The 22,619-nt window shown below is 38.8% G+C and overlaps 2 protein-coding genes across 2 annotated transcripts in view; both read left to right on the forward strand.

Moving 5' to 3' along the window:
• The first annotated feature begins 111 nt into the window (after nt 1-111).
• On the forward strand, nt 112-13,785 carry PSMA1 (proteasome 20S subunit alpha 1). The gene is made up of 10 exons (XM_004016132.4): nt 112-173; nt 1,769-1,813; nt 2,065-2,166; nt 2,286-2,389; nt 4,261-4,349; nt 4,972-5,042; nt 5,159-5,288; nt 8,341-8,420; nt 12,209-12,319; nt 13,415-13,785. Exons 1-10 carry the CDS (start codon nt 171-173, stop codon nt 13,469-13,471), a joined length of 792 nt encoding a protein of 263 aa, XP_004016181.1. The 5' UTR covers nt 112-170; the 3' UTR covers nt 13,472-13,785.
• A 6,458-nt stretch (nt 13,786-20,243) lies between these two features.
• COPB1 (COPI coat complex subunit beta 1) overlaps nt 20,244-22,619 on the forward strand; it is a 33,350-nt gene continuing 30,974 nt past the window's right edge. The window contains exons 1-2 of the mRNA XM_027979366.3: nt 20,244-20,339; nt 21,081-21,238. Of these exons, the coding sequence (XP_027835167.1) occupies nt 21,148-21,238 (91 nt within the window). The 5' untranslated portion in view covers nt 20,244-20,339; nt 21,081-21,147. The remainder of the gene's footprint in view (nt 20,340-21,080; nt 21,239-22,619) is intronic.

Here is a 22,619-nt window from a genome sequence, read left to right on the forward strand (position 1 = left end):
GGGCGGGGAAGCAAGGGAAGCCTATCGATATCTCTGGAATAAACTATTCTACCCTGCGCCGCCGCCGTCAAAGTCCGCAGTCTTCTCTGTAGATCGCCGAGCGGAAGTTTCGGCAGTGCTGTTCCATCCGCTGGTTTGCAGGAGGCCGAAGCCAGGCTCGCGCCGGAACCATGGTGCGTTGGATTCCGAGATTAGGCAGGGTTGGGGAAGAGGTCCGCTGGCTGGGGGGTAGGGGGAGCTTCTTCTCATGCCTTCCTTAGAGCGGCCCGGGGCCATGGGACTTAGGAACCGTTGCCGACGGGATGGTTCAGGCGGTGATTCAGCATCTCCGGCCTGGCCGGGAGAGTGGAGGTCGGTAGTCTGTGCTGCCGCTGCGACCTTTCCCTGGGGTTTGTTTCGCTTTCCACGGGGTCTTGAACAGTATCTTCTCGGTCTACCAGCCGATTTCGCTCCTCAGATTCCTTCAGTCGAGTAAATTCCGAGCGGTCCAGAGAGGGCCCTAGTGCTCTGTGTGGCAGAAAGGAAAAATAGGGACTTAACTTCAGACCTCCTTGTACTGCCAAGTGCGGACTTGATTCCAGGGTTTGGGTTGCTGCCTGGACCGCGTTCATTTTCTTGGCGGGTCCCTCTGCAGTCTTTTTCTTAGAGCTCTGTCAGAAAAAGCCCTTTTCAATCACTTTGTCTGCTGTTGCTGCTGCTAAGTCGGTTCAGTCGTGTCCGACTCTGTGCGACCCCATAGACGGCAGCCCACCAGGCTCCCCCGTCCCTGGGATTCTCCAGGCAAGAACACTGGAGTGGGTTGCCATTTCCTTCTCCAATGCATGAAAGTGAAAAGTGAAAGTGAAGTCGCTCAGTCGTATCGACTCTTAGCGACCCCATGGACCGCAGCCTGCCAGGCTCCTCCGTCCATGGGATTTTCCAGGCAAGAGTACTGGAGTGGGGTGCCATTGCCTTCTCCGACAAATGAGTGAACCGAAGCTGATATTAGTGATGAAATCAGGGTTATAGTATAGAGCTCAGGGATTCCAGGCCAGTGCCTGCCATTCCAGCGCTCAACCTTCTCACCCCCATGATTAGTCTCCCAAGCACTGTGCTGGTGGACTTAATACCGTCTTTAAAGCTGTAATGGGTCTGTTTTTATGGCAGTTTGTGTCCACTTATGACTTCCTGGGGACATTCTTGTGTTCTCATTCAGTATGAATGAATGAAAGGCACGTTCAATATGAATGTTTTAAGGGCAGTGAAGGTTCAAGGATAAATCAGACATATCCCAAATCGTAGTATGAGGCAGAAAAGTAAGTGTAGATAAAGAACTGGTGGGAATATGTTTTGAGATTTGGGGAGAAAAGATGGAGAAGATTTCAAGAGATAGACATTTGAGCTGACTTAAGAAAAGGTAGTAATGTTTTTGACCATTTATTAGGGTCTGAAAAAAGGGAAGAATATTAGCAAAGATAGAAAGGAAAGTGGACATATAGGAACTTTAGTAATTGACTAAACCCAAACCAAGTACTATGAACAGTGTTAGAACTGCTAGACTGATTGGGAAGCTATGTACCATTTAGATCCGCCCCCCCCCATCTCCTTATAAATGTAAAATTGACTTGCAGCTGATTACAGTAGTAATCTTCCAATGAGACTGCAATAGCAGCTTTTCCTTAATGCTGGATGGAGAGAGATGGGAGAACATTTTTTAATGATAGAGCTTGTGAAGATTTTGAATTTGTAATGTTCTTGTGTTAATAGGTCTTTTTTCATTTACTTTCAGTTTCGCAACCAGTATGACAATGATGTCACTGTTTGGAGCCCTCAGGTAAACTTTTGGTTACTGCAATGTGTTTAGAAGCTTATGGGATTGTAGGAAGTGAGAAAATGGAATATAATCATTTTATACGTTCCTGAAACCTAAGTTTATCATTAAAGTCAGTCTTCTAGTTTTAAGAAACAGCATTTGAGATGTAACTATGCCCACTTGAGATTTGGGATTGCTAAATTATGTTAAATATATAAAAGGGTCTTGTAATGACTAAGGTGTGTTGGGTTTTTTTTTTTTTTTCATTTTAGGGCAGAATTCATCAAATTGAATATGCAATGGAAGCTGTCAAACAAGGTTCAGCCACAGTTGGTCTGAAATCAAAAACTCATGCAGTGTTGGTTGCATTGAAGGTAAGTAAAGCAATAAATATATCTTCCTCCTTTAGAAAACACTGTAAAATGTTAGTTTCACTATATAAATAATAAAATTATAAACTTACTCTTTTGTCTTAAATGATGTTTCTATTTAGAGAGCACAGTCAGAACTTGCGGCTCATCAGAAAAAAATTCTCCATGTTGATAACCATATTGGTATCTCAATTGCGGGACTTACTGCTGATGCTCGACTGTTATGGTGAGTATGACCTGGAAAACAAAAGAAATATCCCTTTTGATTCATAATTGATTACATATCTAGAAACAATCCGGATATTTTAGGAAGTTGTCTGCTAGAGTGTTTATAAGTTAAGATTATTAATACCTTAATGTATTTGGGCTCAGTTACTAAGTATTCCATTTCTTGATCACTGTAGCAGTAATTAATAGGATTAACCACATTAACATTAATGCTTTTTAGAAGTCATTGAATAATGTATTACTTGTTAACTCAGTATATATAGTTTGATGTTAGATCTGGGAAGAGCTTGACACCAGGTTTCTGAAGGATCAGCTGAACCACCTTTGCTGTCTTTAATATACCAGTATTCATTTGACATTTATTTTTTGCAAAGCTCAATACTGGATACAAAGAGTATACAAAGGTGAATCAGACAGATCTCATCTTCTAGGAGCTTAAAATCTAGTAGAATATCTGCAATACAAGGTAGAAAGTGGAGAGCAACAGGTATATTTCTTTGGAGGGGGTGGGGGATAAAGATTATTTCCAGTTGAGAGGCATATTGCAGATGAAGAGCTGGGGCTTTGGGATCACACAGTCTTTAATTCCCACTTTTAACACTCAATCTGATGTTGCTCTAGTTACTCAAACTCTGAATTTTTTTAGTATTTTTTTTCCAAGGTTATTGACAAATAGCCTAACATGTAGAACACTTCATACAGCATCTTTCAGTGTATGTGTTGGTAAGTAGGAGGTAGTTAGCCACAAATAATCTCGTCTGTGATTTAATTAGGAAAGGAGGAATATAAACACCGAAGACAGTTAATAATGCTGATGTTTAAAATTTTCAAGTTATTTGGTGAGTTCCCTGTTCTCTTAGGTCAGCAATATAGTGATTACATTAGTGTTTTCTGTTAGCTGTTGAAAATATATGTTGCATTGTCAAACATTTTACTTAACCCAATCTTTCAAAAATATTGTCACTTGTAATCGTTTAAAAGCTTTATTGGATATTTTACATTATTGCGCAAATCTTTGACATTTTATGTATATTTTTTACTGAAGATACATCTTAATTCAGACTAACCACTTTTTCAGTGCTCACTAGTCACATGTTACTAGTGCCTGCCATATTGAGCAATGCAGTGTTAGACAGCCTTTGGAAAGGAACTTAAGTGAAAGTAGTGAACAACTAGCTTGGTTACAGCAGCCAACATCTGATCATCGGATGTGACACACACATAAACTAGACAGAGCAATATGAAAGAAAAGGTTATCCTCTTGGCTTTAATAGGTGTGAATTTTCTTTTCCCCAGTGTTGTATTTGCTTGCATCTTGTTGGGTTTGAGACTTAACAGTGTAGTGTCTCCTCTAGAGTACTGCTATGGAGAGAAGTAACATTGACAGAAACATGTTAACAGCGCCCTAGTATGGATTCAGTTTCTTCTGTTTGTTCTGTTGGGGAAATTTTTGTCAGCTTTCAAGGAAAAAAGCAAAGTTATTCTTTTTGCTAGCTCAAGACATGGAATTAAGACAGTCTTGCTGACAGTGGGAAGGGTAAGAGAAGAGATTGCTCTTTTCCTATCGTGCAGCCTTTTCTTCTCTGTTATGTAAAGTGCTCTGAGGCAAAGGTTATCTAGAGCTAAGAAACGTGTAGTCATAAACTTAGGTAAAATGGTGAAAATTTTAAGGTTAGTCACTTTCAATAATAGAACACTTAAAATATAGAGATTTGATAGAAAAATTTATCCTTGTCATTATATGTTTATGGTTCCATTGTGTGGATGTACGTGTAAACATCTGGAAGAAAGCAAAAAGAAACCAAATAACTTTGTTTGATTAGAATTACTCTGATTTGAAATTACCAGTTTTTCTTGTTTCTTTTTCAGTAATTTTATGCGCCAGGAGTGTTTGGATTCCAGATTTGTATTTGACAGACCTCTTCCTGTGTCTCGTCTTGTATCTCTAATTGGAAGCAGTATCCTTTTCATTTATGCATTTATTGTAGCATTTATGGATGTAGACTTTAAAGGGTCTTGATACTTAATCGTTATATTACTTATTAGGAATATGATAATATATAACATAGGTAAGATTGTGCAAACTTTAAGTTGAGTCACTTTTCAGTAAAAGAATGCTTTAAGTCTTTAGAAGGAGAATTGTAGGGAGTTTTACTATGGAAGAATAGATTCTAACTGAGTTGGTTTGTTCTTTTTATCAGCCTTTATAGATAAGCAATTAATATGTTCCAGATATAGATAAGCCCAATTTCAGAAAAACTGAGCATCAATTTTAGAAGAGATTTAATGTTTGTTTATTCGTGGTTATAGATGCTCCCCCTAAATCCTTAGATCCCTTAGATCCAAAATGAATGAAATTCTCTACACCAGAAAAGATCATCTTGCTAGCACTCACTTGGGGTTTGGTGGATAGTCAAACATCTTTTAACACTAAGCCAAAGAAATATTTATTTTCTTCTTCTTGGGGTAGTGAATTATGCAGCACTTAAAAAAACCAGAACTCTTTGTTGATAATATTTAATTTGAAATTAAAGACAGTACTTTACTTCTTGTTAGAACAAACTCTTTAACTAGTTTAAGAAACCCAGATACCAACACAGCGATATGGCCGGAGACCATATGGTGTTGGGCTGCTCATTGCTGGTTATGATGTAAGTTCATAGAGTATTGTTATATTTTAATGATTTTTTTTGAAACTAACAAATTTTCTAATTTTTAGCTCAATTAGAGTCAAGAATTATGCAGTGTATTTTTCTTCTATTTGTAGGATATGGGTCCTCACATTTTCCAAACTTGTCCATCTGCTAACTATTTTGACTGCAGAGCTATGTCCATTGGAGCCCGATCTCAATCAGCTCGTACTTACTTGGAGAGACATATGTCAGAGTTTATGGAGTGTAAGTAATTTTTCTTTTTTGCCCTTCTAGTCTTTATATAGTGAATAAACACAGTATCCTATGTGGAAAAAAGCTCTACTTTTCTTAGAAAGATTAAGCCCATGAAGTGTATATTATTTCTGCCATATATACTAGTTTTCACTTTCTCTGGCTACCAGGGCAGTTTCAGTCACCGGTCAAACTTTTTAAAAATATAACTATGTATTCCTTACCTTGAAGATTTTTTATTCAATTGGTCTGAAGTGTTGTCCCAGCCAGAGCTGAGAGCCACTGTAGTAGTTACTACTTGTAAATTCTGTTTACAGCTTTTATTTTCTGTGATTCTTATTTTTAGCCACATAGACATTTCTGCAATAAGTAGTCCATAAATAAATAAATCAGTTTAGTTGTGAGGAAGAAAAGATGTATCGTGATGATAGGGCAGGTTTTCTTTTTTCTTTTTTTTCTGTTTTTTTTTTTTGTTTTTTTTTTTTTAGTTTTTTTTTTTTTTTTAATTTTAAAATCTTTAATTCTTACATGCGTTCCCAAACATGAACCCCCCCTCCCACCTCCCTCCCCACAACATCTCTCTGGGTTATCCCCATGCACCAGCCCCAAGCATGCTGCACCCTGCGTCAGACATAGACTAGCAATTCAGTTCTTACATGATAGTATACATGTTAGAATGCCATTCTCCCAAATCATCCCACCCTCCCCTCTCCCTCTGAGTCCAAAAGTCCGTTATACACATCTGTGTCTTTTTTCCTGTCTTGCATACAGGGTCGTCATTAGGGCAGGTTTTCAAATGATTTGCTTATGCAAGGGTCTTAGATTTTAACACATGCTTTTTACGCGTCAAGGTAATCATGCATCCACCGCCACCCCACCCTCCAGCATTCTGTTGTGGTGTATTGCATTCATTGACTTTTTTAAAATTTATTTTTCTATTGAAGGATAATTGCTTTACAGAATATTGTTGTTTTCTGTCAAACCTCAACATGAATCAGCCATAGGTATACACATATACCCTCCCTTTTGAACCTCCCTCCCATCTCCTGCCCCATCCCACCCCCTCTAGATTGATACAGAGCCCCTGTTTGAGTTTCTTGAGCCATACAGCAAATTCCCTTTGGCTATCTATTTTACATACGGTAATGTAAGTTGCCATGTTACTCTTTGCATACATCTCACCCTCTTCTCCCTTCTCCCCATGTCCATAGGTCTGTTTCTCCATTGCTGCCCTGAAAATAAATTCTTCAGTACCATTTTTCTAGATTCTGTATATATGCATTAGAATAAAATATTTATCTTTCTCTGAATCACTTCACTCTGTATAATAGATTCTAGGTTCATCCACCTCATCAGAACGGACTCAGATTTGTTCTTTTTTATGGCTGAGTAATATTCCATTGTGTGTGTGTGTGTGTGTGTGTGTGTGTGTGTGTGTGTGTGTGTGTGTGTATCTATCACAACTTCTTTATCCATTCACCTGTCAGTGGACATCTAGGTTGCTTCCATGTTCTAGCTATTGTGAATAGTGCTGCAGTGAACAACATGTGTCTTTTTCAATTTTGGTTTCCTCAGGGTATATGCCTAGGAGGGGATTCCTGGGTCATATGGTGGTTTTATTCCTAGTTTTGTAAGGAATCTCCATACCGTCTTCCATGGTGGCTGTATCAATTTACATTCCCACCAACAGTGCAAGAACATTCCCTTTTCTCCACACCCTCTCCAGCATTTATTGTTTGTAGACTTTTGATGATGGCCATTCTGACTGGCAGAGAAGGCAGTGGCACCCCACTCCAGTACTCTTGCCTGGCAAATCCCATAGACGGAGGAGCCTGGCAGGCTGCAGTCCATGGGGTCACAAAGAGTTGGACACGGCTGAGCGACTTCACTTTCACTTTTCACTTTCATGCATTGGAGAAGGAAATGGCAACCCACTCCAGTGTTCTTGCTTGGAGAATCCTAGGGATGGCAGAGCCTGGTGGGCTATCGTCTGTGGAGTCGCATAGAGTCGGAGACGACTGAAGCAACTTAGCAGCAGCAGCATTCTGACCAGTGTGAGGTGATATCTCATTGTAGTTTTGATTTGCATTTCTCCTTAATAATGAGCGATGTTGAGCATCTTTTCATGTATTTGTTAGCCATCTGTATGTCTTCTTTGGAGAAATGTCTGTTTAAGTCTTTTTCCCACTTGGAAAAAGTTTGATTGGGTTGTTTGTTTTTCTGGCATTGAGTTGTATGAGCTGCTTGTATACTTTGGAAATTAATCCTTTGTCAGTTGTTTCATTTGCTATTATTTTCTCCCATTCTGAGGGTTGTCTTTTCACCCTGCTTAAAGCTTCCTTTGCTGTGCTTTTAAATTTAATCAGGTCCACCTTGTTTACTTTTGTTTTTATTTCTGTTACACTAGGAGGTGGGTCATAGATGATCTTGCTTTGATTTATGTCATAGAGTGTTTTGCCTAGCATTCATTGACTTTTGAATGTTCAGCCAGCTTTGCATTCCTGGGACAAATCCTTCTTGGTCATGATGTGTAACATAAATTATATATATGTAAAATGTTTATGGAAACATAAACATTGCTGGATTTAGTTTGCTGATATTTTGTTGAGGTTTTTGTGTGTTTGTTAATCAGGGGTACTGATCTGTAGTTTTACTTTCTTCTGGTAGCTTTGTATAGTTTTGGTATCAGGGCAATACTGACCACATACAAGCAATTGGAGACTCTTTTATAAAGAGCAAATACAGTGACAAACATTTCACAGAGTACATTTTACAAAACTTTGAGCTGTAAAATCCTGATTGTATCAGGATTTTAATTTAACTTAGCATAAGAAAAGGGTAACTTTAGTAACAAAAATCATGTATTCTCTCATTAAATAAAACAATAGCAATCTAATAATAGATTGTTAGAAGATTATATGGCCAAACATTAGACTTTTTTTTATTATGATATATTTAGTCTGTGACTAAAACCATGATTTCAGACTATAGACCTGACAAATAAATAAAGGAAGCCTAGCATGAAAATAGAATTAAGAAATAATTGTTAATTTATTATATTTAGGCAATTTGAATGAACTGGTTAAGCATGGTCTGCGTGCCTTACGGGAAACCCTTCCTGCAGAACAGGACCTGACTACAAAGGTAAATACCACATTTTCCAATTGGGGATACTAACATTATAGTTTAATCATTTATTATACAAATGTAAGTAATAGAGGTGTGTCTACTTATAGTTCTTTAATTTGTAAGATGGTTTCCTCGGCTCATTCTTTCTCTTTAAGGTATTCACTAAATGACTGATTTTTAAATGATTTTTAAATATTTCTTTTTGGTATAAAGCAATAAAACAGTTGCAGAATGTCTTTCATCAAGAGATAGGAATATCTTTGTATTTTTAATATACATTGAGCACCAATCACATGAAGGCAGGAGGCACGGAGAAAATATAATGCATACAACAAACATCTTGGCATTCCTGGGACATACATCCAGGTGGGCAAAGAGAGACAGTGTACCCACAAGTAGATTATGTAGGATATTAGAATGTGATAAAGGCTTAGAAAAAATAAAACCGCTTTAAAAGGAGAAAGGATGGCCAATAGGGTATAAGAAGGAGACATGGTGGGTATAATTTAACATAGAGTGGTGAAAGATGGTCTCACTGAGAAAGTGAAATTTGAGGGAAAGATCTAAAAGGGTTGAGTGAGTGAGCTATGCATATGGGGGCCTTGAGTTCAGAATGTTGCTAGTATTCAACATAAGGAGGCCAGTTGTGTTGGAGTCAGTAATCAAGAGGAGAAGAAGGAATAAAGTCAGAGAGGTAATGGAGGCCACATAGCGTATGTCCTGTAAACATTGTAGGCACTTTGGATTTTACTCTTGAGTTTGAGCAGAGCAATACTGTGGCTCGATGTAGATTTTAAAAGTCACTCTAGTTGCCATTTTGAGTGGGGGCATGGGTGGAAATAGTTTCAAGGCTGTTAGAGTAATTCAAGTCATAGACTGTGGTAGATTAGAGCAGAGCCATAGAGTTGGAGATGATGAGAAGTGGTTCGCTTCTGCATGTTTTGAAATCAGAGCCAGAAAGCTTTGCTAATGAATTGGTTGTGAGGTGTGAGTTTAGAAAATGCCTTTAGCATTTTTGCCTGATTAGAGGAAAGATAGACTTATGATTTACTGAGATGGATGAGACATTTGGAGGAAGAGAAGATCAGGCAGTTAGTTTAGAACATACAAACTTTGAAATGCCTCTTGTTTGTCCATTTGGTGATACAGTATAAGTGATTATTGGATGTTCACCCCCTAGAGTTTGATGGAGATTGGTTTATCCTAGAACTAAGGTTTTGAAGTCTTTGTGGAAAAATGGTCTTTAGAGACTGGCTAGGATTAGATTTCTGAAAGATTAGAATAAGTTTGAAGACAAGTTTGAAGACTTGGTCAAGGGTATTCTATCCTTTAGAGATTAGAAGGTGAGAGTAGGAATCAGCAAAAAGGGACTGAGAAATATGCCAGGGAGGTAGGAGGAAAACATAGAAAATGAGGCATCTTTAAAAGGAAATGAAGAAACTGCAGTCATCCATTGGCATCAGTGGTGGGGGGATTAGTTCCAGAATCCCCTACCATGGATCCCTAAATCCAAGGGTGCTCAAGTCCCTTATGTAAAATGATGTCATACTTGCATATAGCCTATACACAGTCCTCCTGTATACCTGAAATTATCTCTAGACTACCTGTGTCACCTAATAAAATGTAAATACATGTAAATAGTTGTAATTGCAATATAAATGCTGTGTGAACAGTTGCCAGGGCACAGCAAATTTAAGTTTTGCTATTCAGAACTTTCTGGAATTTTTTTCCCAAAATATTTTTGATCGATGGTTGGTTGAACCCACAACTAACAAATGAAGAACCCACCAACAGAGAGGTGAACTGACTTTTAAGGAGAAGAGAGTGAAACATTGCCAATAGGCCATGAAAGATGTGGACTGAGAATTAACATTTAGACTAGCAGTGATGTTACTGAAACTTGACCAGACAGTCTTAATGGAATGGAGGAGAAAAGTGTGCTAGGAATAGAGTCAGGAGAAAATGAGAGAAATTGGAGACAGCTCTTTGGAGGAGACTTTCTGTTAACGGATCCAGAGAAAGAGGGTGGTGGTTGGTAGAGAATGTAGTGAAAAAGGGTTTTGTTTTGTTTTTTTAAGATGGGAGAGATTACAGTAGTTTGCTGCATGGTTATAAAAATAATCCAGTATCAAGAAAAAGATTTATGGAACTTCCCTGGTGGTCCAGTGGTTAAGACCACACTCCAATGCAGGGGGCATGGGTTCCATCTCTGGTCGGAGAACTAAAGTCCTGCATGCTGTATAGTGCAGAAATAAACAAACAAGTAAAGATGTGCACTAAGTAGATTAAACATCATTATTAAGAAAACACAGATAAAAACATCTGTATAGGATAAAAATGAGAACTGCTAGACCAATCACCAGTAGCACCTAGGTGAAAAGGTAGGCTTCAGAGAGGACTGGGGCTCTTCATTCCCAGTAACACGAAGGGAGAGAATCTAGGGACATAGATATAGGAAAGGTTGGATACTATGGGAGCTTATGAACATTCTCTTCTGATTGCTTCTGTTTTTTCAGTTAATTAGAAGCAAGGTAGGTTTTGAGCTGAAAGAGAAATGGAGAATGTTAGAAAGAGTTGTCCAGGGAAGGGGAGATTGAATGATCTAAAACTTGTATAATACAACAACAATTAAAGGACTCCTTGAGGTAAATGATCACTAGAGAGATCAGTTACCGTATTATAAAATATGTCTTGTTATGATTGGGTAATTAATAGTTAATATGTGTATGAAGACTTTCAGTTCAGTTCAGTCGTTCAGTCGTGTCTGACTCTTTGCGACCCCATGAGTTGCAGCATTCCAGGCCTCCCTGTCCATCACCAACTCCCGGAGTTCACTCAGATTCACGTCCATCGAGTCAGTGATGCCATCCAGCCATCTCATCCTCTGTCGTCCCCTTCTCCTCCTGCCCCCAATCCCTCCCAGCATCAAAGTCTTTTCCAGTGAGTCAACTCTTCACATGAAGTGGCCAAAGTACTGGAGTTTCAGCTTTAGCATCATGAAGACTTTATAACCTGCATAATCTTTTTAAATAGCATTTCCTATCATAAAAATAATTTTCTTTCAAAAAAATTAGGAAAGTTACATTAAAGTACATTAAATTGTTTTTATTTGTTTGTTTTAAAAATACCTATAATGCCATCACTCCAAGATGACTGTCTTTTAAATTGTGGGTATACAGTTTACTGTTGGCATTTACAGCTTGGAAAAGTTGGCTCAGGTATCTGGCTTTCTGATTTTACATTTTTACTGAATCATAGAGAATGCCGTATATATCCTTAATGTTTTAAGTTCTCACTGAAATTTTAATCTTACAGGAACTCTACTGTACTGGTTAGCATTCACTGAACATTTTTAAGAGTTGCTTTTTAATTTTTCCATGTAGAACACAGTTCTAAGTTCCCTAAACTCAATATTTTAGAACCCAAAATTTATTTCCTTAAGAACCATTATGTCTTAACATATATAGGGGTAGGCTTTACCTCTCAGATGGTAAAGAATGAAGGCTTGCTGCCTAGCAAATGGTTTGTGTCCTCACACTGGTCTTCACATTCTGACTGTGAGCCAAGTTGCAAATTTCTAGGTGACATTGACCTTCAGAATTGTTCGTGGTTATCAAAAGTGAATATTAAATCTGCAGATTACAAAAGTTTACTAGTTTTCTTCTTTTTCCCCTAGGTTTTTTTTTTTTTGTCTCATTCAAGTGGTATATAAATTTTTATTCAACTTTTTTTCTTCTTATCATAAGCATATTTCTAACCTAAATTCTCTTGATTTTTAAATTTTACCTTTTTTTCCCCTTCAGAATGTTTCCATTGGAATTGTTGGTAAAGACTTGGAGTTTACAATTTATGATGATGATGATGTGTCTCCATTCCTGGAAGGTCTGGAAGAAAGACCACAGAGAAAGGCACAGGTATATAACTAATTATAACCAAGAGACTAATTCTATTGTAAATTGCTATTCCTACCACAACAGTGTAAATCTACTGTTTTTGTCTTTAATTTTTGAGATAGGCTTATAATTCATGTGGCAGTAGGAAAACTAAGAACTAATACTGAGGGGGTCAGTGATCTCTAAAACACAAAAAGGGTGATTTGGTTCTCTGTTGTAGCTTCTCAGTTCTGTGTGTTGATGGGCTCAGCTAGATGGTTCTTTGGCTCATGTCACTTTGGGTGTCTCAAACATGCAGTCAGTTGAGTGGGTAGGGCTGGAACATCCAAGATGGCTTTACTCATTTGTCTTCTTTACTCACATTTGCTAGGTATCTTGGAAGGACAGCTAGAAGGGTGGCTGGGCCTTGGTCCATGTAGTCTCAGGGCCTCTCCTTCACCAGAGTATTTCTGGCAGGAAGCAGCTCAGAGGTTGCAAAAGTTCAAAAGCTCAGAAGCGCAAGCTGCCAGGCATTGTTAAGGCTGAGGCCCAGGACTGGCACAGCATTCCTTCTTTACATTCTGTTGGTTAAAGCAAGTCATAGGGCTATCTGAGATTCTATCAGAGGTGGGACTGAGAGAAAAACTCACTGGTGACCAGTTTGGGAAACTAAGTTGACTCTTCACAAATATTGAGAAAAGGATCAAGAAGTACTGGTGAATCTCAGGTTAAATACTAGCCTTTTTTGTCAAAAGTTTGAATATACATTTGCTTTTATAGGTGCTTATTTAATAGCTGTGTAATTGGTAAAAAAAACTATCTTGTTCAGAAATTTCTTCTACAGCATGAATTCTTTTTTTAACTTGAAAAAGATGTTGGTATTATTTGGAGCGGCAAGATTTGCATTATTTAACTGCTGTTGGGAACAATGCAGAACAGTACCTCAGAGCTGCTTTGTTGGAAAATATTTTTGCTGTGTTTATTAGTGATAAGAAAAGCCTTTATTCTTGGAGCAAAACAAAGTATGATGAAATGTTGGAATTGTTCATTGCTTTTTATTATGTAATATTTGTGAGTAAAAGTATATATTGGTTAAGTGTTCTTTTTACATACTTTCTTTTTTCTTCCTCTCTTAAGCCTACTCAACCTGCTGATGAACCTGCAGAAAAGGCTGATGAACCAATGGAACATTAAACAATAAACCAGTCTGTATATGTATTGTCATACATGTAAGAATGCAGAAGCAGACACTGATGACAGTAATCTATACTTAGAACCAAAAGATGCAGAATGGTGGGATAGAATGGTATGTTTTAGGAAGCAGTTCAGATGTGAGTTTTTCCTAAGCTGCCACCAAAACCATATAATTGGGTTCATTTTTCTTTAAGAGGGCCTCTATAATCATTTTCTAGAAAGTATAGTTCTCTCTACTAATGTTTTTATATGAAGAACATAGTGTCTTTGTGGTTTTAAAGATAACTGTGAAATAAAATTGTTTCACCTGCTGATGTATCAGGGTTTTGCTTTTTAAGTAGCTTCAACTGTAAATAGTAGTCTGCGATTACAGCTGTGTCATCATCATATGTGGTCACCATGTTTGCCAATTAAATTGCCTTGTTTTTAGTGACAGGAAAAATATTACCTCTTATATATAACAGCCTTATACTAATACCTCAGCGAATAGACTGGCTGCATGAGAAACCTCCATGGAGGTTTGGTCCAGAATACTGATTTTTAGAGTTTAACCTTGGAGATTCCAAGTAAAACCTAAGAAAAAACCACTTTCTAATAATCGTAGTGGGAAGATTATTAACATGGGAATGATTTTTCATTACAACCAGCAGATGGCAGTAGTAGTATCTGTGGTCTCAGTGTAGGGAATTTTTGCAAAAATCAGTTCAGTTCAGTTCAGTCACTCAGTCGTGTCTTTTTGACCCCATGGACTGCAGCACACCAGGCTTCCCTGTCTATCACCAACTCCCAGAGCTTGCTCAAACTCATGTCCATCGAGTTGGTGATACCATCCAACCAACCCATCCTCTGTCGTACCCTTCTCCCTCCTTCAATCTTGCTCAGCATCAGGGTCTTTTCCAATAAAACGTCAGTTCTTCGCATCAGGTGACCAAAGTATTAGAGCTTCAGCTTCAGCATCAGTCCTTCCAATGAATATTCAGGACTGATTTCCTTTAGGATGGACTGGTTTGATCTTGCAGTCCAAGGGACTCTCAAGAGTCTTCTCCAACACCACAGTTCAAAAGCATCAATTCTTCGGCGCTCAAAGTCCAGCTCTCACATCCACACATGACTACTTGAAAAACCATAACTGACTAGATGGACCTTTGTTGGCAAAGTAATGTCTCTGCTTTTTAATATGCTATCTAGGTTGGTCATAGCTTTTCGTCCAAGGAGCAAGCATCTTTTAGTTTCATGGCTGCAGTCACCATCTGCAGTGATTTTGGAGCCCAAAAAACCCAAAAAACTCACTGTTTCCCATCTACTTTCCATGAAGTGATGGGACTGGATGCCATGATCTTAGTGTTTTGAATATTGAGTTTTAAGCCAACTTTTTCACTCTCCTCTTTCACTTTGATCAAGAGGCTCTTTGGTTCTTCTTTGCTTTCTGCCATAAGAGTGGTGTCATCTGCATATCTGAGGTTATTGATATTTCTCCCGGCAATCTTGATTCCAGATTGTGCTTCATCCAGCCTGGCATTTCGCATGATGTACTCTGCATATAAGTTGAATAAGCAGGGTGACGATATACAGCCTTGACATACTCCTTTCCCGATTTGGAACCAGTCTGTTGTTCTATGACTAGTTCTAACTGTTGCTTCTTGACTTGCATACAGATTTCTCAGGAGGCAGGTCAGGTGGTCTGATATTCCCATCTCTAAGAATTTTCCACAGTTTGTTGTGATCCACATAGTCAAAGGCTTTGGCCTAGTCAATAAAAATAGCAAAAGGGAAATTTTAATCTCAAACCATCATTTCCTCATATCCTGCCCAGCCCTACTTTAGCATAATCTTTAGCCTGCCTTCCATTATTCCTATGAACTGTGTATGTAAATACTGCAGTACAATTTTTATCTTAGATCATACAAAATGAAATTAGAGGAAATCTGTTTTTAAAAAACAAAGCCAGGGACTTCCCTGGAGGTACTCTGGTTAGGCCTCCACACTTCCCTGCAGGTTCAATCTCTGTCAGGGAACTAACGTCCCACAAACCCTGTGGCACAGCCAAAAAATAAAAGACAAAGCCCGTAATCCAGAATTTCACTGCTCAGAAGCCCAAAGGAGTTCTTTTCTGAGATTCATATCTTTCTAGAGAGGAACAGTTCATTTATAGACAGGCAACTTGGATTTTAGACTTAATTCTACTAATTAGCTGCTTTTGACTTGGAGCAGTTGACTTAACCCTGCTTTAGGGAAATCCTTTGGAGAATTATTGTGAAGGTTAAGTGGGAAAATTTATGTGAATCTTAATAGGTTTAACTCGTGACTTCTTGAAGGGAGAGTGGTAAGGGAAACTCTGGCATCCTTGTTGAAGGAATGAAAAGTGAAAATGTTAATTGCTCAGTCATATCTGTTTTTCAACCCCACGGACTGTAGTTTGCCAGGCTCCTCTGTCCATGGAATTCTCCAGGCAAGAATACCAGAGTAGGTAGCCATTCCCTTTTCCAGGGGATCTGCCTGACCCAGGGATCAAACCCATGTCTCCTACATTGTAGGCAGATTCTTTACCATCTGAGCCACCAGGGAAGTCCACCTGTAACTAAATACAGGAATGTGGAGATGTTGGTCTCCACTCTGGAATCAGCTTCAAGAGCCTGCCATTTGAGTTTGCAATGAGTCCACCAGTGCTATTTGACCTACAGTAAAGCTGTGTCAAGCTCATGAAACACAAACACAAAACAGAGAAAGGGAGTCATTCCGTCTGTCTCCAGACTCAGTGGGTGTACTGATCTGTATTGTACTTTGAGGGAAATTTTAGTAATTTTTTTCAGTATGTAATTTTAGTCTGGCACACTGACTTTAGAACTTAAAATCCTCCCCACCCCAATAAGATTCAATTCTATTTGTACTGAGTTCACTTTGATGTCTTTTCATGTTTTATCCAGTGTGTTATACTCGGCCATTCCATTTAGTCTGTGTTAAATAATAAAATTCTTAATAATATCTTCATAAAACCTATCACTTTGATATAAAGATAACATTTAATTCACTTTGAATTTATTCAGTTCAGTTCAGTTCAGTCACTTAGTCATATCTGACTCTGCGACCCCATGAATTGCAGCACGCCAGGCCTCCCTGTCCATTACCAGCTCCCGGAGTTCATCCAAACTCATGTGCATCGAGTCGGTGATGCCATCCAGCCATCTCATCCTCTGTCGTCCTTTCTCCTCCTGCTCCCAATCCCTTCCCAGCATCAGGGTCTTTTCCAATGAGTCAATTCTTCGCATCATGTGGCCAAATTATTGGAGTTTCAGCCTCAGCATCAGTCCTTCCAGTGAACACCCAGGACTGGTCTCCTTTAGGATGGACTGCATATATGCATCTTTAAAGAACTGGTATAGTTAAAAATAAGATGCAGTAAAGTAGGTAACAGGATTCATGCCAGTTTTTTCAGTATTGAACCATTTTGTGATTTGGGGGACAAGTCCCTTTTCTCTAGGCCTTGATTTTCTAGACATCTAAATTTTTCAATTCTTATATGACAGGTTCTTGCTCTTAATTTATAATTTACAATGCATTCAAAATGATATAATTACATGCTAGATAAAAAGAAGTCCCAAAACAAAATGCATGTTATAACAAGTGAGGAAGAAGTAGGCTCTATAAGATCCTGATACCTGTTAATTAACTCTGTATTTAATACACAATGGAATATTACTCAGCTATTAAAAAGAATGCATTTGAATCAGTTCTAATGAGGTGGATGAAACTGGAGCCTATTATACAGAGTTAAGTGAGTCAGAAAGAAAAACACCAATACAGTATAATAATACATATGTGTGGAATTTAGAAAGACGGTAATGGTGACCCTATATGAGAGACAGCAAAAGAGAAACAGATGTAAAGAACAGACTTTTGGACTCTGTGGGAGAAGGTGAGGTTGGGATGATTTGAGAGAACAGCACTGAAACATGTATACTACCATATGTGAAACAGATCACCAGTCCGGGTTCGATGCATGAGACAGGGCACTCAGGGCCGGTGCACTGGGATGACCCTGAGGGATGGGATGGGGAGGGAGGTGGTAGGGGGTTCAGGATGGGGAACACATGTACAATGATGGCTGATTCATGTCAATGTATGGCAAAAACCAATATTATAAAGTAATTAGCCTCCAATTAAATAGGTTAATTTAAAAAATATATACAGTAATGTATATGCACTGGCAATGACAATTTTCAGTGCAGACTCAAACTGCTGAGCTTTTGTTACTGCTAAGTTTAGTTTTTAATGCCTTATGGGTCATTTCACGCTGATAGATTGCCACTTCTTGGGAAGTAGAATTGGAAACTAGATAACTGCATTTGTGAAAATTCCATGTTAAAAATAAAGACAAATAGAATAACTTGTGCACACATAGCTTGGGTTGATCTCAAGGGAATTAACCTTAAGTGAAAAAGCCAAACTAAAGGTTACATTGTGTAATTCATTTATATTGCATTCTTGAAATGAAAAAATTACATACATGGGGACCAGGTTAATAGTATCCAGGGGTTAAGGAGGGAAGGGACAGTGATGGAAAGATGATAGGAGGGAGATTTGTAATGGAATTATTAGTGGTGATCATATGAATCTTAGCTTGATATAATTGCCCAGAACTAAATACACAATGAGTACATGTAAAACTGGTAAAATATGAATGAGGACTGAATTGTATCAATGTCAATTTCCTGGATTTGATATTGTACTATAGCTATACAAGATTTTCTTTTTTTTTTTTTTTTTACAATTGGAAGAATGGAAAAACAGACTGGTTCCAAATAGGAAAAGTACGTCAAGGCTGTATATTGTCACCCTGCTTATTCAACTTATATGCAGAGTACATCATGAGAAACGCTGGACTGGAAGAAACACAAGCTGGAATCAAGATTGCCGGGAGAAATATCAATAACCTCAGATATGCAGATGACACCACCCTTATGGCAGAAAGTGAAGAGGAACTAAAAAGCCTCTTGATGAAAGTGAAAGAGGAGAGTGAAAAAGTTGGCTTAATGCTCAACATTCAGAAAACGAAGATCATGGCATCTGGTCCCATCACTTCATGGGAAATAGATGGGAAACAGTGGAAACAGTGTCAGACTTTATCTTTTTGGGCTGCAGTCACAATCACTGCAGATGGTTATTGCAGCCATGAAATTAAAAGACGCTTACTCCTTGGAAGAAAAGTTATGACCAACCTAGATAGCATATTCAAAAGCAGAGACATTACTTTGCTGACTAAGGTCCATCTAGTCAAGGCTATGGTTTTCCAGTGGTCATGTATGGATGTGAGAGTTGGACTGTGAAGAAGGCTGAGCGCCGAAGAATTGATGCTTTTGAACTGTGGTGTTGGAGAAGACTCTTGAGAGTCCCTTGGACTGCAAGGAGATCCAACCAGTCCCTTCTGAAGGAGATCAGCCCTGGGATTTCTTTGGAAGGAATGATGCCAAAGCTGAAACTCCAGTACTTTGGCCACCTCATGAGAAGAGTTGACTCATTGGAAAAGACTTTGATGCTGGGAGGGATTGGGGGCAGGAGGAGAAGGGGATGACAGAGGATGAGATGGCTGGATGGCATCACTGACTCGATGGACGTGAGTCTGAGTGAACTCTGGGAGTTGGTGATGGACAGGAAGGCCTGGCGTGCTGCGATTCATGGGGTCACAAAGAAATCAGACACGACTGAGCGACTGAACTGAACTGAGGTGAAGAATATACGGGATCTCAAGAAAAAGAGTTTTAATAAAATGAATGATGGCTTTTGTGATATATTTTGGGTTATCAAAGAATTTACTTTTGTCTGATGGTTCTAGAAAGAACAAACCTCAAAATATCTGGATTCTGGATAGAGAAGCACTGTTTGTGTTCTATCTCCCAGAGGTGAGCCTGTTTATGTTAGGTTCTGTCAGGTCTCTTTGTATTCACAATATTTTGCTTAAGGCCTCAAAGAAGTTTTTATTATTAATGATTGGTCAGAAAATCTTCCTGTGGGGGGTGAGTGGGAGGTGGGAGGGGTGAGAATGTGGAAACTTAAATGTGCAAAATCGGAGGTACTATGGCTGATTGTAGCTGTAACAGGTCTTTGGAAACAGGTAAAATGCTTTAAAAGAGTGACTGTCAGTCTCCCTTTATGCATAAAAAAATTTAATCTAGGTTCTTCTAAAGGATCATGAAAGGGACCGTTACTAAACAAAGACCAGAAATCAAAACCAGTGCGACTTTGATGTTCAAGCAACTCCAGCCTAACCGCAGAGGCAGAGGCGTTAAGAACTGAAATGGATCTTCATACAACTAGAGTCTCTTGGAGCACTGAAGTTACTTCCTCAAATTGTATTTAGTTACTTTCCCAGTTTATTCGTGGGTGAGCTAGAAAAGGGATTCCAGCTCCCAGGATAGCATTCTTTCCCACTAGGCCATCAGTCCTGTGAAATGTTCTTGAGTCCAAGCACTCCCTCTCCTCCATTGGCTGCTGTGGAGTTTCTGGCAGAAAATACAATTTCTAAGTAGTGTTTAAATGACCTCAACGCCTAATTCAGGCTTGCAGGGAAAACTTAGCTTGTGTTTCCAGTGTCCTCTTCGGCCTAAAGCAGCCGACGATAACAAAACAGGAAGAGGCTTTTAAAGTTCCTTTGGAACCAGAAATGCTTGCGACGTACTCGGAGCGCGCAGGCGCAGGACGGAGAGGGCTTGTCCTCTCTGAGTTGCCGTAGGGCCTAGGTGGCTGCGGCCTGGGTCGGCTCCCCACCCCCTTCCACGTCAGCGGAGGACTCTGCGGGTCCGCCGCCGCCGCTGTGGGTTGAGCCGGAGTTTACGGTTCCGCGGTTGCCCCAGCTGCTGCCCCTCGTAGTCAGGTAACGGCCTACAAGCCCCCTTATCTTGGAGGAGCTCCCTGGGCTGGGCAGAGTCGGAGGAACCGGGCTCTAGCGGGGAGATGAGGAAGGGGAGCGACTAGGCCGCTAGCGTCCGGGCCTGGCGAAGTGGAGTGCAGGGTTGGGAAGCTCTGAGCGGGCCGCCCCATCCTGGCCTGCCTACTGGCCGGGGGTCTTCTCCCTTCCAGGCCCCCGGGGCTCGCCATTCCCGGCCGGGGCTTCCTTTGCAGGAGGGAAGGAACGGGGAAGGGGCGTGGGGGTGCAGAGCACCAGTTGAGGGACTCCTGGTCCACAGAGTCGGGTCGCATAGGTGAACGTATTAAAGCGCTGTAAGGGTTTTAAGCAGAGTATTTTTGCATGGGATCTTTTTAACTTCAGAAGTTCAGATTGTGTATTATGTTTAAAAATCACTTTTATATCGTGATGGGGTGAGGCTGGGGGACTTGTCACTGTATTGTGGGCTTTAATTCTGCAGTACAGCTTTCTAGACTCTGGGCGGGGTTGTGGGGTGAGAGATAATGTAACTTAGGCTAAGGCTGACAAGTGTGTGTTTTAATACATCAGGATTTATTTCTATGCAACGTAATATAGATGGACCCTCCCCGTCTAATGCTGTAAAATTCATAAGCCAAGCTGAATGAACTTTAGACAGAAAAGATCACGATAGTTGCTGGTTCTGTTTTTGTTTTTTCGGTTGTAATAACTTTATATTTCTTTTTCTAGGTTTTTTTTTTTTTTGGTATCTGTTATCTTTAAATCTTGTATCGAGAGTAGGCTGTGACCGGGAACCATGACGGCTGCCGAGAACGTATGCTATACGTTAATTAACGTGCCAATGGATTCAGAACCACCGTCTGAAATTAGCTTAAAAAATGATCTAGGTAAATGTTGGTAATATTTTGAAAATGAAAGTAAAAAGTTCACTTGCATTTCAAGTTCCTTTATAATTAGAAATACTTAATTTTTTTTAAGATCTCTTCAATAAAACTTTGTCTTGCTAAAAATGGAAATGTGTTACTTTAGGCCTGCAGTATTGGTTTTTGGAAAGAAAAGAACATCTCAGCTTAGCTTATATCACGGTGGGGTGGGGCTAAATAAATATAATGGTTTAGTTTTTAGCTATTCCTCAAGATAACATAATGGCTTGTTTAAATGTAGCTGACAGTTCTTTGTAGATAACAGATTAAGAGTGAGTATTAGAATGTTTTAATTTCTTTGTGCACTTAGCTTCATATTACTTAGCTTGTTCTTTTTGTTTTACTGCCTGTTGAACAAATGAAGTCAACACTGGAACATATATATGTTTTCTCAGAAACATTTATGCTTTTGATTTTTAAAGCATTTATGCAAAGAAGAAAACAAAAACTTTATTTCTGAATTTTAAAAGTATGTACTGTATCTCCTTTTTGTGAGTAATTCTGCCAAAATTTTTTTAAAGTAATGCACGTTCCGAGATAATAATTCTTGCTTAATTGAACTAATAAAAATAAGTTTTACTTGAAGTGATAACTGCTGTTTAAAACAGACTAAAGGGAAATTTATGCTTCAAATCTTGATAGTGTCTTTTAGAATATAGTTTACAGTTTGAAAGGAGATGATATTTTAGTTGCATGTTCCTGCTGTTAATCAGCAGTAATGGAATACCTTGTGATTTTAGGTTACATAATATTCGGTTTCTATTGAGGCCTATTTCTAGAAAAGGAAAAATAAATTTTTTTTATGGCATTTAAGCTGATCTTGTTCGTTTACAAAAGCCACACATACTGTATTTCCTTTTTTCCCCCATATTCATGTAAGAGTAGAATGGAATACAAATTGAATAAACTTTCATTACTTTTTTTTTCTAATGTCAAAATCTTCAAATTTTCATAATTTAAAGGTTTTCACTTTTAAACCCCCCAAATACTTAAGTTTATTGGTGGGTGATAAAGGACAAACTTGTCCTTAACTGTAAAAATACTCTTTTCTTAACTATACTTTACCTACTAAGTAAATAAATAAGTAGTGTTGAATTTTACGTTTATTTTTGACTGTATTTCAATAGAGTTGAGATGAAAAGATTTAGAAATAGTTTTCAATTTGAATAACAAATAGTTTTGTTTGGTGAAACACTGATATGGTTTAATTTCACTTTACCTTTGATCACTGGATATGAGCCCTGATGACTATACATTTCCTGGAGTATATTTTGGTGAATTAAATTGATATTTAAAACTATTTTTCATAAAGGAGAAGAACCTCTGAAAATTTTGAGGATGTGAA

The sequence above is a fragment of the Ovis aries genome, chromosome 15 (assembly GCF_016772045.2).
Source record: "Ovis aries strain OAR_USU_Benz2616 breed Rambouillet chromosome 15, ARS-UI_Ramb_v3.0, whole genome shotgun sequence".
Classification (NCBI taxonomy): Eukaryota; Metazoa; Chordata; class Mammalia; order Artiodactyla; family Bovidae; genus Ovis; species Ovis aries.